The sequence below is a fragment of the Cercospora kikuchii genome, assembly GCF_019650295.1.
Source record: "Cercospora kikuchii DNA, contig_00003, whole genome shotgun sequence".
In the NCBI taxonomy this organism is placed as follows: Eukaryota; Fungi; Ascomycota; class Dothideomycetes; order Mycosphaerellales; family Mycosphaerellaceae; genus Cercospora; species Cercospora kikuchii.
In genome coordinates, this window is record NW_025408584.1 from 1 (window position 1) to 13,768 (window position 13,768).

Here is a 13,768-nt window from a genome sequence, read left to right on the forward strand (position 1 = left end):
CTCTCTCTCTCTCTCTCTCTCACCCTCTCCCCTTCCCTCCCCTTCCTCCTCTCTCTCTCTCTCTCTCTCACCCATTCCCCTTCCCTCCCCTTCCTCCTCTCTCTCTCTCTCACCCTCTCTCCCTTACCTTTCTACTCTATCTGTTTTCCTTCCTATACTCAAAATCCGCCTTCCCTTCCATCTCCGAAATCCGCCTCTCTCCGATCCAAAACCGCCCGACTATCCCTCCGAAATCCCCTAACCTCCAACTCCGAACCACAACTTCAACACACCCTAACCCTGTACCTCCACCAACACACCCGAACCCTGTACCTCCACCCGCTATAAAATCCATCCTAACTCCTATCTATACTGTCCCGGCCTCGAACCGAACCCCGACGAATTACGAATCCTATAACCCTGCTCTCCACCTAACCCTAATCTCGAACCCTTCGCCTCTGCCGAACTCGCCGCTACAACCACCCTGCCATCTGCTCCCAAATCCATCCCCCCGCCTCGACGACGCGAACGACACGGACCGACATCGAACCTATCTATATATCTACGGGAACCCTCCCTCTCCGAACACCACTCCATGCCCCCGACGTGACACTGCATCGCCTATGTCTCTATGGGAATCCATATCGGCCATGTGCGACATCCGGATGACGCCCTGCATTCCCCTCGCCCCGCATGCCCGATGTGGTGCGACCGTGGCGGGCGGATGACAACGGCCACGGGGAATCTACTGGTCTACGGCGCTGCTACGCTCCTGGCCGCCCCTCTGAAAACTCCGCCATCGTCGTACCATCGCCGGAAAATGGAAACATGTCCGATCGCGACCGGCTTCGCCCTCCGACATACGTTCCTGCATATCTACCTGCTGCACCAACCCTACCGTGCCGCGACGATCTATCCTGCACGCGGGGACGGGCATCTTATGACTACGAATGACCCAATAACCGCCTTCTCTCCTCGCTATGTCGCACCGCGCATGTGGGATCACCGATATACTCTACAACGACGAACCCTCTCCCTTCCTACACGAACACCAACTTCTGCCAACCCTAACCCTAACGGATCGACGACCATCTGCCGCCGACGACATGCGACGGGAACGCCTGATGTCGCGGCGATGCGATGCTACGACGCACGGCAATAATCCTGCGACATGGAATCCGCGGAATCGGGCTCGTGTCCGAATCGTACCGATAAAATCTTGCGAAACGGACGTCAAAAAACATCGTGTTGTGGCCACTCTGCTATTCGAACATTGGCGACGACGACGAAACACACATTCCGCGCCCGAACGATAACCGGAACCATTCCACGCTACTTTCCCCCCCTCGTCGCGAATGGGGACGATCATTGCCGTCGTGGTGCAATTTACGGGCCCGCTTTTCGATCGGAATGTCGAAAACCACCAAAACTGCCCGGACGGCAACGACGATATCACACCCACGCCATCTCCTCTGCCCTCCAAACCTACACGACATCGAAAATGGACCGCCCTCGTGCTCTCCGAATTTTTGCCCGAATTTTGGGGCACTGTGGCGACGACGACGAATTTTGGAATCCGCCGCATCGCTATGCTCTACGCCCACCACTTTCGCGCTGACGTAATCATCCACCGCACCTCACTTGGCCATTCTGATCTGGTCACCCTCGAAATCGGACGGACATGCGAACAAAATGGACCTCTTCTCTGCCGGCGACCCGACATCGTGGGATGCTACCACGGTGGATTAACGGCGGGACAATGCCTCTCCACTGCCGACGAACGATCCTCACGGTCTGCTCACAATGCCCTTTCGCACGGGTGGAACGGAACATCACTCCTTACTAATGCACATGCGAATCCTATCCTACCCCGACGCCCTCGGTGCCGTGCACTTGTCCAAACTCCCAAAACAATCGAAACAACCCCGACATTTCGATGCCCGGGGACACTATCTTCCGGGCCATCCACCGCTCACATACTTTCCAATTATCGGACTCCCCGTCCGCGACGATGCCCACCTTCTGCGCCTCTTCTTCCATCCACGACACGATCCGTTCGCCTCCTACAACCAACATCGCCGCGACGGCGGGTCGAACTAAACCCGGAAATTGACAACTCCGCTGGCGGACGCGTCGAAACCGCCGTGGTCCGCCATGGCTGATGTCCTGCCATTGGTGGCACACGGCTTGGGGGACGTGACATCCAAAACAACCGGTGTGTGCATCGAAACGAATCGTGCTGACGATGTCGTACGCCCGCTGGACGGCATCTCGCATGTCCCATGGGCACTGCTGCCACGAATGCCCCCCATCGGCTTCCCCACGCACAAAACATATGCTGCACCGCCCCGTCCACTGCTGCAACGTCGACGCGATGGACTCGACGCTGACGTGCTCCATCTGCCGACGATGTCGTTGGCGCTGCTCGACGAACGCGAACGCGCGGGCCTGCGCTTCGCGCTCGACTTCTCGTCGCCTGCGGATCCGCCCCTGCTCCTCCTCTTGCTCACGATCGGTCTCGCGCTGCTCGACGGCGACGTCTCCGACATGCTCGCGTTCCCCTTCCGGCCGGGGGACGGCGATCCTGCGCCGCTTTCGACCCCGCGGCAACCCGCGACACACGTCGCATCGTTCCTCGTCGACCTGGCACGCACTGCGATCCACTCGACCATCCATGTGTCGGTCCAACGGGACCCGGCGACACTGCTCCCCGCGGATGAACGCCTTCATGGCCGCGTCGGTGCGCCACCCCTGCTCCTCCTTCTCCTGCCCGGTCCGCTCGTCGACGGACGTGCCCTGCAACATGATGGCCTCGCTGGGGCGCCCGTCTCGCCCGGCACGCCCGCTCTCCTGGGCGTACTGCTTGATCTGCTCGCGAACGCCGACGTGAATCACGACGCGGATGCGGGGGGCGTCGACGCCCAACCCCAATGCGTTGGTGGCGGTGAACACGCGCTCCGTCTCCCCGGTCAATCGTCGCAAAATCGTCTTCTTCGCCGCGGCGTCGCCTACTCCGCGGTGATACACGCTGCACCCCAACACGCCGGCCAAACGCTTCGCCTGTTCGACGCGCCTGCAATACACGACGATCTGGCCCTCGGGGTACTGCTCCTTCTTCCGCTCGACCAACTCCCGCACCGCCCCATCCTCCTCCTCGCGGGCATACTGGACGACGGAATACGCAATGTTGGGTCGACCCGTGACGTCGCGAATCATCCGCACATCCTGCTCCTCGACCCCGATCGCGTGCAAAAACATGCTTTCCTCGCTGGGCGGCAATGTGGCGGTCAAAAACAACACCTGCACCCCGTACCCGGTCATCTCTCGCAACTCCAACACCTTCGGCCTCCAATCCGCCGTGCTCTCCAAAATGGTGTGGCACTCGTCGATGACGATGCGTTCCAATTGCCCGTTCGCACGCTTCATCGCCAAAAACTGGCCGAACGCGACCGACACGGCCGACTCGGGCGTCACGAACACGATCTGACTATCATACGGGGGCCGCTCGCCGTTCCACTCGCTACATCGGATTCCGGCGGCGCTGCACCGCTCCTGCAAATCCTGGCGCAACGACACGACGGGCACCACGACGACGGTCAACCCTTGCGGGGAACCGGCGGCGGGCAACATGAACAACATGCTCTTCCCGCCGCCGGTGCGCATGACGGCGACGACGTACGGCGTCCCCGCGACGATGGCGTCCAACGCTGGCCGCTGCACTCCACGGAACGCCGCGTCGGGCCCGTACATCCTCGCCAACTCGCCCGCGACGTCGACGCTCCGGATCCGCCGCGTGCGTGCGGCGTCGACCTGCTCCTGCTCCTGCTGGATCCGCGCGCCGACATCTGCGACCCCCTGATGCTGCGCTTCCGCGGACGGGAACTGTAAAATGCGGTGCCAATTGACGCTCACCTGCCGGAACTGCTCCCGCTCGGACATGGTGATGAACGGCGACTCGGTCATCAACAACCCATATATCATCTCCTCCATCTCGGGGCTGTGCCCGGACTGGGTCGCCTGCACGTTCCGCATCTGCTCGATCGCGGCGCCAATGGCCGACCGCTGCCGACCGCCGTCGTAAATCCGGTCCAACGTGTCCCGGACGCTACTATTGCGACACAACTCGCGCTGGATGGCGGGATATGCGTTCCTCCACACCGCGACGCCGATCCGCACGCCGATGCGGCTCTCGGTCTCGCGATATATAACCCTCCGGACGCGGTCGGTGTCCCAAAACCCGTCGGTGTTCAACGGCGCCCGCTCGTCCTGGGACGGGGGCACATCCGCCAACCACTCGTCGTCCTCGTCGTCCTCGTCGTCCTCGTCGTCCTCGTCGTCGCTCTGTTCGGCCGGGCCCCCGCGGACCACCTCCTCGACTCTATCCTCGCCCTCGTCGTCGACTTCGCCGTCCGCCCACTGCTCCTCGGGCTTGGGCTCCCACACATGCGCACCACGCTCGAACTGGTCCCGCACCGCTTCGCGCAACTGCTGGACGAATGGCTCGATCAACCACAAAAAATACACGACGACCTCTCCCACCTCCGTGGGCACGTACCGGTGCACGATCTTGACCCGCTTGCTGGCGCTGTATCCCTTGTGATAATTGGTGACGAACGCGACCATCCCGTCCTGGATGAACACTCCGCGCTGGCCGCGACTCTGCTCCCCATTGCGGTGCCGGATGCTGATCAACTCGGTCGCGCGCGCGGGCGCGCCGCCCGAAAAATGGACCAACGCCATCAACTCCTCCTTGAACTGCCGCACCTGCCGGAAATACGCCTCGACGCCGCTCTGCTTCCACACGACGCGCCCGCCGCCGCTGCTCTCGATCAACTGCCCGGGGTGCTCGTCCGCCAATCGCTCCCACATCCACCGCTCCCCGGGGACCGACCACGTGTTGCGGTGGTCGTCGATAAAACACCACCGGGGGCTCATCTCGCTCGCGTCGTCGTACAATGATGCCACATCGACGTCCGGCATCTGGACGGGCCTCCAATCGCGCGCGCGGACGACTCCGTCCGCCGGGAACCACATCAACTGGTGCACCAAACGCCGCCGCACGCTCTCGTTCAACCCGTGCACGACGGCGCGGACCATGTCGATGGTGAATCGCGCCTTGCCGACCGTGATGCGCGCTCCCTCCCACAACACCTGCCCGGGCGCCTTGGTGGTGTACCGGATCTTCATCCCGTACGTCTTCTGGTGGAATATCCGGTCCAACGGCGTGGGGCGGCCTCCGTATTGCGTCAACGTCATGCATCGCTGCGCGTACGGCTGCACGCCCTCCAACACGGCCGGCGCGGCCATCTGCGCGGCCACGACGCTGCTCCCGCCCGCGGTGCGCGCGCGAATGGCGCTGACGCGCTGCCCGTGGGCGTGGTACACGACCATCGCCCGCAACGGCGCGATGATTCCGGACAAAATGGGGGTGTAATTGATGGCGGGCACCCACCCCCCCTTCTCGCTGTTCAACCCCAACACGGCCAACCCGCTGACGATGGCGCTCTGGAACTCGCTGTCCTTCAACGGGTGGTCGAACATGGACAACCAAAACTGCAAACTGCGGCGCACCAACTGCCGCTTCGCCCGGGCCTTCTGCGCGTCGCCCTCGGACTCGATGACGGCCACGGCGCCGCTCTGGACGCGGGCCAACGCCTGGTGCTGGCCCTCCAACAACACGTACGGGGGACGCCGGTCGCGGGCGTGCGTGCGCCAAATGTACCGCAATATCTGGACCCAATGCCCGCTATACTTGCGAATCGTCTTCACCTGCTGCTCGGCGTAAAACGGCCGCTCGTTGTCGTCCGCGCCGCACTCGCGGCGATTGATGTGCTCCAACGCGGCGCGTCCGACTACGGCCGGACGACACACGCGGAACGCCTGTCGGATCAACCGTCGCGTGGCGTGGCATGCCTCCGCCAACCCGACCATCTCGCCGTCCTCCTCGGCCGGGGGGACGGGCTCATCCTCGTCTCCCTCTTCGCCCTCGGCGGGCCGGATGGTCGCCAACAACTCCTCGGACGTGAATCCTGCCAAATGGGCCGACCACCCGGTAAAATCTAACCACGGGTCGGCGACGCTCCGCGCATTCTCGGCGGGGATGGTGCTCTCCTTTCGCAACTCTTCCCGCCGCTCTTGGATCTGGCCCAACAACGCGCGCATCGCATCGCTGGCGGGGGCCTCGACGGCATGGGACACGACGAAATACCGCTGCCATCCTCGAAACTTGAAAAATCGCTGGCAATGCTGGCCCTCCTCCCATATGCGGTCCGTGGGGGGGCCACCTCGCCCGTTCCGCGACCGACCTCGCGCCTGGTTCGACGACCATGCATGCGCCTGGCGGCAATGTGCTGCGATGTGGGCGGTCTTTGCTCCGCGACACATATACGGACATGGCTGTCCCGCGGCATCGACGCCTCGACACCGGAATCCATCGGTGTATACGGGCAACCATTCGATGGGGCGCGCGCCTGCTTCGGGATATGTGACTTCTTCTGGTGCCTGGGCAACGTCGGACAAACCGGCGAACACCTCGTGGACGCGCTGTTGCATCTCGCGATCCCATTGGCGATGCGCACGCCGTAAATGGCCTGCAAACTCGTGGGGAATAATCGCGAATCCGCATGGCTTACATATCACGACGCCGTACTCGGGCAAATGGGCAAACACCTCGATGAATGTCTCCATCCGATCGCGCTTCTTCCCATTCATGGATGGGAATCAACACGTTCGCCCCCGCCGCGACGTGATGTCAAACTCTCCCCTGACCCGGTCTCCCGATTCGTATGCGGCTCAACTTTAATCGTATATGTGGACGATGGAACAATTTCCTCTGCTCGACGCGGGGCTCTTCAATTCGCGAAACTGGGCGCGCGGCATCGATGGTCGGTCTGTAAAATGTGTGCGAAATTTGGGGGCAATCGGGCCCATGGTGGAAACATGGCCGATTTTGGGGCAAATCAATACGTTATATGAATACTCTTGCGATCCGTCCTCGGCATTAACTGCTACGACGAATACGCAACACGCTCGCTACTTATGGAAAACGCTTCGACGTGGTCGCTAATGCTCGGGATTGTGCAACCCTATACGATACGGTGATACCTTGCCCTCCGGGACACCGATATGCTCGTGATCGAATGCTTCGTCGGGGTACCCTAACCCTAATGGACCTGGCGACGACGATTCCTCTCGAATGGCACGTCGAACCGGCTTTAAACTCACGGACGGGCGACTTTACTATTCGATGGAATTTTGTGCAACGTTGCTCGAATTTTGGCGTCCTCTGGCGGGCGGAATAATTTTTGCTATTCGTGGTCTCCTACGTATAACAATGGCGCTACTGGCAACGACGATACCTCCCGAACGACACTGCCAATGGACCTCACACTTGGGGATAACTAACTTGGCCATCGAATGTAATTTTGTGGACGGTAACTCGAATTTTCGCGTCCTCTGGCGGGTGGCATAATTTTTGCAATCCGTGGTCTCTCGCGTACGGCTGCGGGCGGAACTGGCGACGTCGATACATCTCCAACGGCAACGCGAATGGACACAAAACCTGGGGACGGGCGACTGTACTGTCCAATGTAATTTTGTGCGACGTCGCTCGAATTTCGGTGGCCTCTGCCTGGTGCTAAAACTTTTGCAATCCGTGGTCTCTTGCGTATTACTACGGGCACTACTGACGACGTCGATACCGCTCGAACGGCCCTCCGAATGGACTCCCAACTCGTGGACGGGCGGGCCATGGTCGATCCGCAAAACCTATGCAATATTTGGGGACAATCGGATGCGTCGTGGAAACACGGTCGATTTTTGACGTTGTAAATGCGCATCACAAATTTCCTTTCTCCCCCCCGCCGTATTGGCCTCGCGTGTCCGACACGTACTACGCTCGCTCCTTGTCCGGAACGCTTCTCGCTGGACGCGGACGCTCTGGAACTGGTGGATGCGTCCGATACAACTCTACCTTGCCCTCCGGGACGCCAATATACTCGTGGTCGAATGCTTCGTCGGGGCTACCCTAACCCTAATGGGACTGGCGACGACGATTTCTCTCGACTGACACGACGAATGGCCTTTAAACTCGCGGACGGGTGACCTGACTATCGAACGTAATTTTGTGCAACGTCGCTGGAATTGTGGCGCCCTGCGGCGGATGGCATAATTTTTGTAATCCGCGGACTCTTGCGTTGTGCTATGGGCGCCACGGACGACGTCGATGCCTCTCGAACGGGGCTGCGAATGGACCCGAAAATTGGGGACGGGCGACGTTAATCTTAAATGGAATATCGTGCAACGTCGCGCGATCTTTACTATCCGTATGCGTGTGGTATTGTTTTCGCAACCCGCGGCCTTCTACGTGCTAAACTGGCGCCACTGGCAACGATAATATCTCTCGAACGGCAATGCGAATGGACTTCGAACTTGGGGACGGGCGATATTCCTATCTCATGTAATTTTGTGCAACGTCGCGCGAATTTTGGTGCCCTCTGCCGGCTGGCGTAATTTTTGCAATCTGTGGTCTCGTGCGTACGGCAATGGGCGCAACTAACGACATCGATACCTCTCGAAATGTACTGCGAATGCGCTCTAAATCTGCGGACGGGTTTCTATATCTTTTTATCTACCTGCCGGAACTTTTGCGCGACTTTATATGGAACACCCCCTGGCGGATGGTAAACACGCGGTGTGTATGCGAAAACGGTACGACTGGCGACATCGACATGTCCCGAACTACCTGTGCAATGGACCCTAAACTCGCGGACGGGCGACCTTGCTATCGAATGTAATTTTGTGCGACGCTGCTCGAATTTTCGCGTCCCCTTGCGGGTGGCATAATTTTTGCAATTCGTGGTGTATTGCATACGACAACGGGCGCTACTGGCGACGACGATATCTCACAAATGGCAATGCGAATCAACTCCAAACTTGGGGACGGGCGACCTTACGATCGAATATAATTTTGCACAACATTGCTCGAATTGTGGCATCCTGTGGCGGGTTGCATAATTTTTGCAATTCGTGGTCTTTTGCGTACGGCTGGGGGCGGAACGCGCGACGTCGACATCTTGGAAACGGCGCTGCGGATGGGCGTCAAACTTCCGGACGGGCGACTTTGCTATCTAATGCAATTTTGTGCAACGCCGCTCGAATTTTGGCGTCCTCTGGCGGACGGTATGAATTTTTGTAATCCGTGGTCGGTCGGTGGTCTCGGGAATGGCGGACCTGGCGACGTCGACATCTCTCTACCGGCGCTGCTAATGGGCTCCAAACTTGCGGATGGACGTCTATATTATCCGCCCTCCCTCCCCGGATCTTTGCGCGAACGTACACGTCCTCTGGCGGGTGGGATGTTTCGGGACACGCGATGCTCGACGTGCGGAAATGCCGCGACTGGCGACGACGATATCTCCCGAACGCCCTGCGGACTGCACTCCAAACTTGCGGACGGGCATCTATATCCTCCGACCTGCCTCCCTGAAACTTTACGTGAATCGATTATCTCTATGGTGGCCGGGTGGAATTTTGGACTGTGCGGTGTCTTACACTCCTCGGCGCCCGGGCGCGTGGCCCTGAAACTCGACGACGCGACTCTTGACGTGCATGTGCGACCTCTCGACAACTTCTCGCACACTCTCTACCGCCGCCGACGTGTCGGGGGATCTATGGGGTCTGTTCGCGCGATGGCGACGACCGCTTCGACGTGCTGCTGCATATGCGATGTGTGCTGCGTACGCATCTGCCGCCCCTGCGGCGCCTGCGGCGGTCGCGGTTCGCTGGCCTTGGCGGAACTTTACTCGGTCCCATGGCTTTCTTCCGGCGACGATATCTCGCGAACGGCGCCAGCGGCTGCGGATTTTCTTTCAATGGTCCTCAGCGATTGCGCGACTCTTCTACATGTCCCGAAATCAGCGTGTTCGAGGGCCATCTCACCATCCGAGATTTAGGGTCAAAATCAAATGATCGGATGGGAGACCCTGGGGAATTTTTGTATGGGAGAAGCAGAGCCGCAAATGATCGAATGGGCATCCGAGACCACGGGATACTGGGTAGCGGCTGCGGATTTTCTTTCAATGGTCCTCAGCGATTGCGCGACTCTTCTACATGTCCCGAAATCAGCGTGTTCGAGGGCCATCTCACCATCCGAGATTTAGGGTCGAAATCAAATGATCGGATGGGAGACCCTGGGGAATTTTTGTATGGGAGAAGCAGAGCCGCAAATGATCGAATGCGCATCCGAGACCCCGGCATACTGGGTAGCGATTGCGCGACTCTTCTACATGTCCCGAAATCAGCGTGTTCGAGGGCCATCTCACCATCCGAGATTTGGGGTCGAAATCAAATGATCGGATGGGAGACCCTGGGGAATTTTTGTATGGGAGCAGCAGAGCCGCAAATGATCGAATGGGCATCCGAGACCACGGGATACTGGGTAGCGGCTGCGGATTTTCTTTCAATGGTCCTCAGCGATTGCGCGACTCTTCTACATGTCCCGAAATCAGCGTGTTCGAGGGCCATCTCACCATCCGAGATTTGGGGTCGAAATCAAATGATCGGATGGGAGACCCTGGGGAATTTTTGTATGGGAGCAGCAGAGCCGCAAATGATCGAATGGGCATCCGAGACCCCGGCATACTGGGTAGCGACTGCGCGACTCTCCCACATGTCTCGAGATCAGCGTGTTCGAGCGCCATCTCACCGTTCGATATTTGGGGTCGAAATCAAATGCTCGGACAGGAGACCCTGGCTGAATTTTAGGTGGCTTAGGGTATAAAACAAATGCTCGAACACACGTCCGATCTCACGGCATACTGGGTAGCGGCTGCGGATTTTCTTTCAATGGTCCTCAGCGACTGCGCGACTCTCCCACATGTCTCGAGATCAGCGTGTTCGAGCGCCATCTCACCGTTCGATATTTGGGGTCGAAATCAAATGCTCGGACAGGAGACCCTGGCTGAATTTTAGGTGGCTTAGGGTATAAAACAAATGCTCGAACACGCGTCCGATCTCACGGCATACTGGGTAGCGGCTGCGTGTTTTCTTTCAATGGTCCTCAGCGACTGCGCGACTCTCCCACATGTCTCGAGATCAGCGTGTTCGAGCGCCATCTCACCGTTCGATATTTGGGGTCGAAATCAAATGCTCGGACAGGAGACCCTGGCTGAATTTTAGGTGGCTTAGGGTATAAAACAAATGCTCGAACACACGTCCGATCTCACGGCATACTGGGTAGATCAGCGTGTTCGAGCGCCATCTCACCGTTCGATATTTGGGGTCGAAATCAAATGCTCGGACAGGAGACCCTGGCTGAATTTTAGGTGGCTTAGGGTATAAAACAAATGCTCGAACACACGTCCGATCTCACGGCATACTGGGTAGACTTAGATAGGCATTGCAGGCAGGTCACCCATAATCTTGCCGAACGCAGGAATGACGTCCTCCTCGATCTCTTGCTGGGCCTCGGCGAGCACGTCTGAGCGCTTGAAGCGCCGAAACTCCGTATGTCTGGTCGAGCTTGGTCGCTTGGCCGGCTCTTTCGTCACTGGTATATCCGGAACGAGTTGTCTCGGCTTGCTCTTGCGATGAGCAGCACGGGGAGGGCTAGCCGTGCCCTTCGAAGGGCCGGCACCGCCTAGACCAGTCGTCTGGCCGGAGGAGTGTTGAGCACGACGGCTCGGTCGTTCGGGCATCTCGATGGGGTCGGAGGACGGAAGGACGCCGCGGCGTGCGGGAGGGCTGGACGTAACGAATTCTCAACGATTATTTGACATGGTAAAGGGAGTAAGGACGACCACGTTTTTGACCTGATGATCTTTAGGAGATGTCTGGTGCGCTCCAGCTGTTACGAAGATTTTATCCTCCAATTGCCTTCTTGTACTGGTCATCTGGTGGCGCATCGAAATACCCATACGGGTCTTGGTCTTGAGTCAGCCCTCTCATTGGCAGCAGCTCCAAGATCCGATCGACGCCCTCTATGTCGGCTGATGCGATGGGGCTGACAAGGCGCAGATCATCTCGGCCACAGGCTCTTGCACTTTGGTGGGCGAGGTCGATCGATCGAAGCGCGGAAGGACAGTCTTCTTGCCCGGGCTCACTGGCCTGGCAGAGGCTTTCGTCGGCGAGGTCTGGCGGGAGATGGGACGAGGGTTCCGACTTTGCAGGACTGGGATGGAGAAGTTGCCGGAAGGAGCAGCAGAAACTTCAGCTCGCGCGGCAGATGGGCTTGCCATGGTCGAGATGTTCACCGATGTGTTCGTTCGTGGTTGATGCACCTGATGAAAGTCGAAATGTGGAAAAAGTTTTCCCTGTTCAGTTCTACTGCAAGCTTGCTGATCAATGCGAGGCGACAGCCGCGCGCGCGGGAGCTTCACTTCACTTCCAACGGCCGCTGGACATTCGATGCGCAAGCAGCCACGTTGTGTTGAACTTCTTCCACCTATGATGCGCGCAATCGATCATCCTACGAGGTCTGACGGGGCTTTCCCACAAGAGAGGAGCTGCGTTTACGCTGAGCGTGAATCCAACGCTCGTGCAAGCTATTTGGAGGAGATGAGCCATGTCCATGGCGCCATCGACGACCTCCGCTGGCAAGATCGGCAAGACGAGGCTGCTTTGACGGCCGAGAGTGCCAATCTCGAAGAGCAGACGGAGCGATTGTCTCTGACTCTGGCGATCAACGCGTACAAGATGCGCAAATGATCAACACACGTGAGCTTTCAGCATGGAAGTCGTCGTGAGAGGTCGACTGTAGTACGCCGTTGGCTTCAGTATGGAGTCAGTCAAATCCACTTCCATCAAGAGGCTGGGTCAACTGACCGGCCCTTGGAGGGGGTGTCGTGCACACTGTCATGAAGATTGCGGCTGGAGGTATCGGCTTCCAGCCAGGTCTCTGCAGCATGTTGCTCTTCACAGGTAGGCGAGTGGGCCAAAGCTGAGCAGGCCGCTGCCTCGTTTCCTTCGAGATAGCAGCGCCGGAGACCCTCTCTCTTCCTCCTCCCGATCTCCACATCCTCGACTTCTTTCCACTCGTATGCTCAGACCCGCTGATCGCTTCAGAGAAGCATCTTCTTGACAAGGCTAATACGAGGACTCAATCACAACCCTTGATCCATCTCTGCGGCATGTTACTCTCCACAGGTAAGCAAAGGAACTTGGAGTCCGCAGGCCACCACCTGAGTTCCCTCGAGAAAGCAGTGTCGGAGGTGCTTTCTCTTCCTCTCTCGTACCCTCACCATCGACGTCCTTCTACTTGTAGGCGTCGACCTGCTAATCGCTTCGGAGAAGCATTTTCTTTAGCAGTAATGTGGAGAGGCTAAGTCAAAACAACCATCCCAATCCTTGATCAGTTTCTACGGCATGTTTTTCTTCACAGGCAAGCCAGCCACCTTGAGCTTCTGGCCCACAGCCCAATTTCTGCGAGAAAGCAGTTCCAGATGTGCTCTCTCTTACTCTCTCCTACTGTCACCGTGAAAGTCCTTTCACTCATCGGCTGAGACCTGCTAGTCGCTTCGGAGAAGTAATTCCTTTCTGGCAGGCAGACACTGCTTTCTCTTCCTAGTCTCCCACTCGGATCGTCGGCGTCCCTTCGCTCGTGAGCTGAGACATGCTGATCGCTTCGGAGAAGCATCATTTTCATGGTAGGCAGACACTGCTTCCTCTTCGTCATGCCCTTCTCTCTCGTCGATGTCCTTTCACTCGTGAGCTGAGACATGCCGATCGCTTCGGAGAGCATCCTCTTTGGCAGACGGACACTGCTTTCTCTGCCTCGTTGCCTTCTATCATC

The 13,768-nt window shown here is 58.5% G+C and overlaps 2 protein-coding genes across 2 annotated transcripts; both read right to left on the minus strand.

Annotated features, from left to right (window-relative positions):
* Positions 1-1,839: 1,839 nt before the first annotated feature.
* Positions 1,840-6,666, minus strand: CKM354_000439400 (uncharacterized protein; the record flags this gene model as incomplete). Its single annotated transcript, XM_044799630.1, has 1 exon — positions 1,840-6,666. The coding sequence occupies one exon, from the start codon at positions 6,664-6,666 to the stop codon at positions 1,840-1,842; it is 4,827 nt and encodes a 1,608-aa protein (XP_044655565.1).
* Positions 6,667-11,366: 4,700 nt separating this feature from the next.
* On the minus strand, positions 11,367-11,675 carry CKM354_000439500 (uncharacterized protein; the record flags this gene model as incomplete). The annotated part of the gene is made up of 1 exon (XM_044799631.1): positions 11,367-11,675. One exon carries the CDS (start codon positions 11,673-11,675, stop codon positions 11,367-11,369), a length of 309 nt encoding a protein of 102 aa, XP_044655566.1.
* Between the last annotated feature and the right edge of the window lie 2,093 nt (positions 11,676-13,768).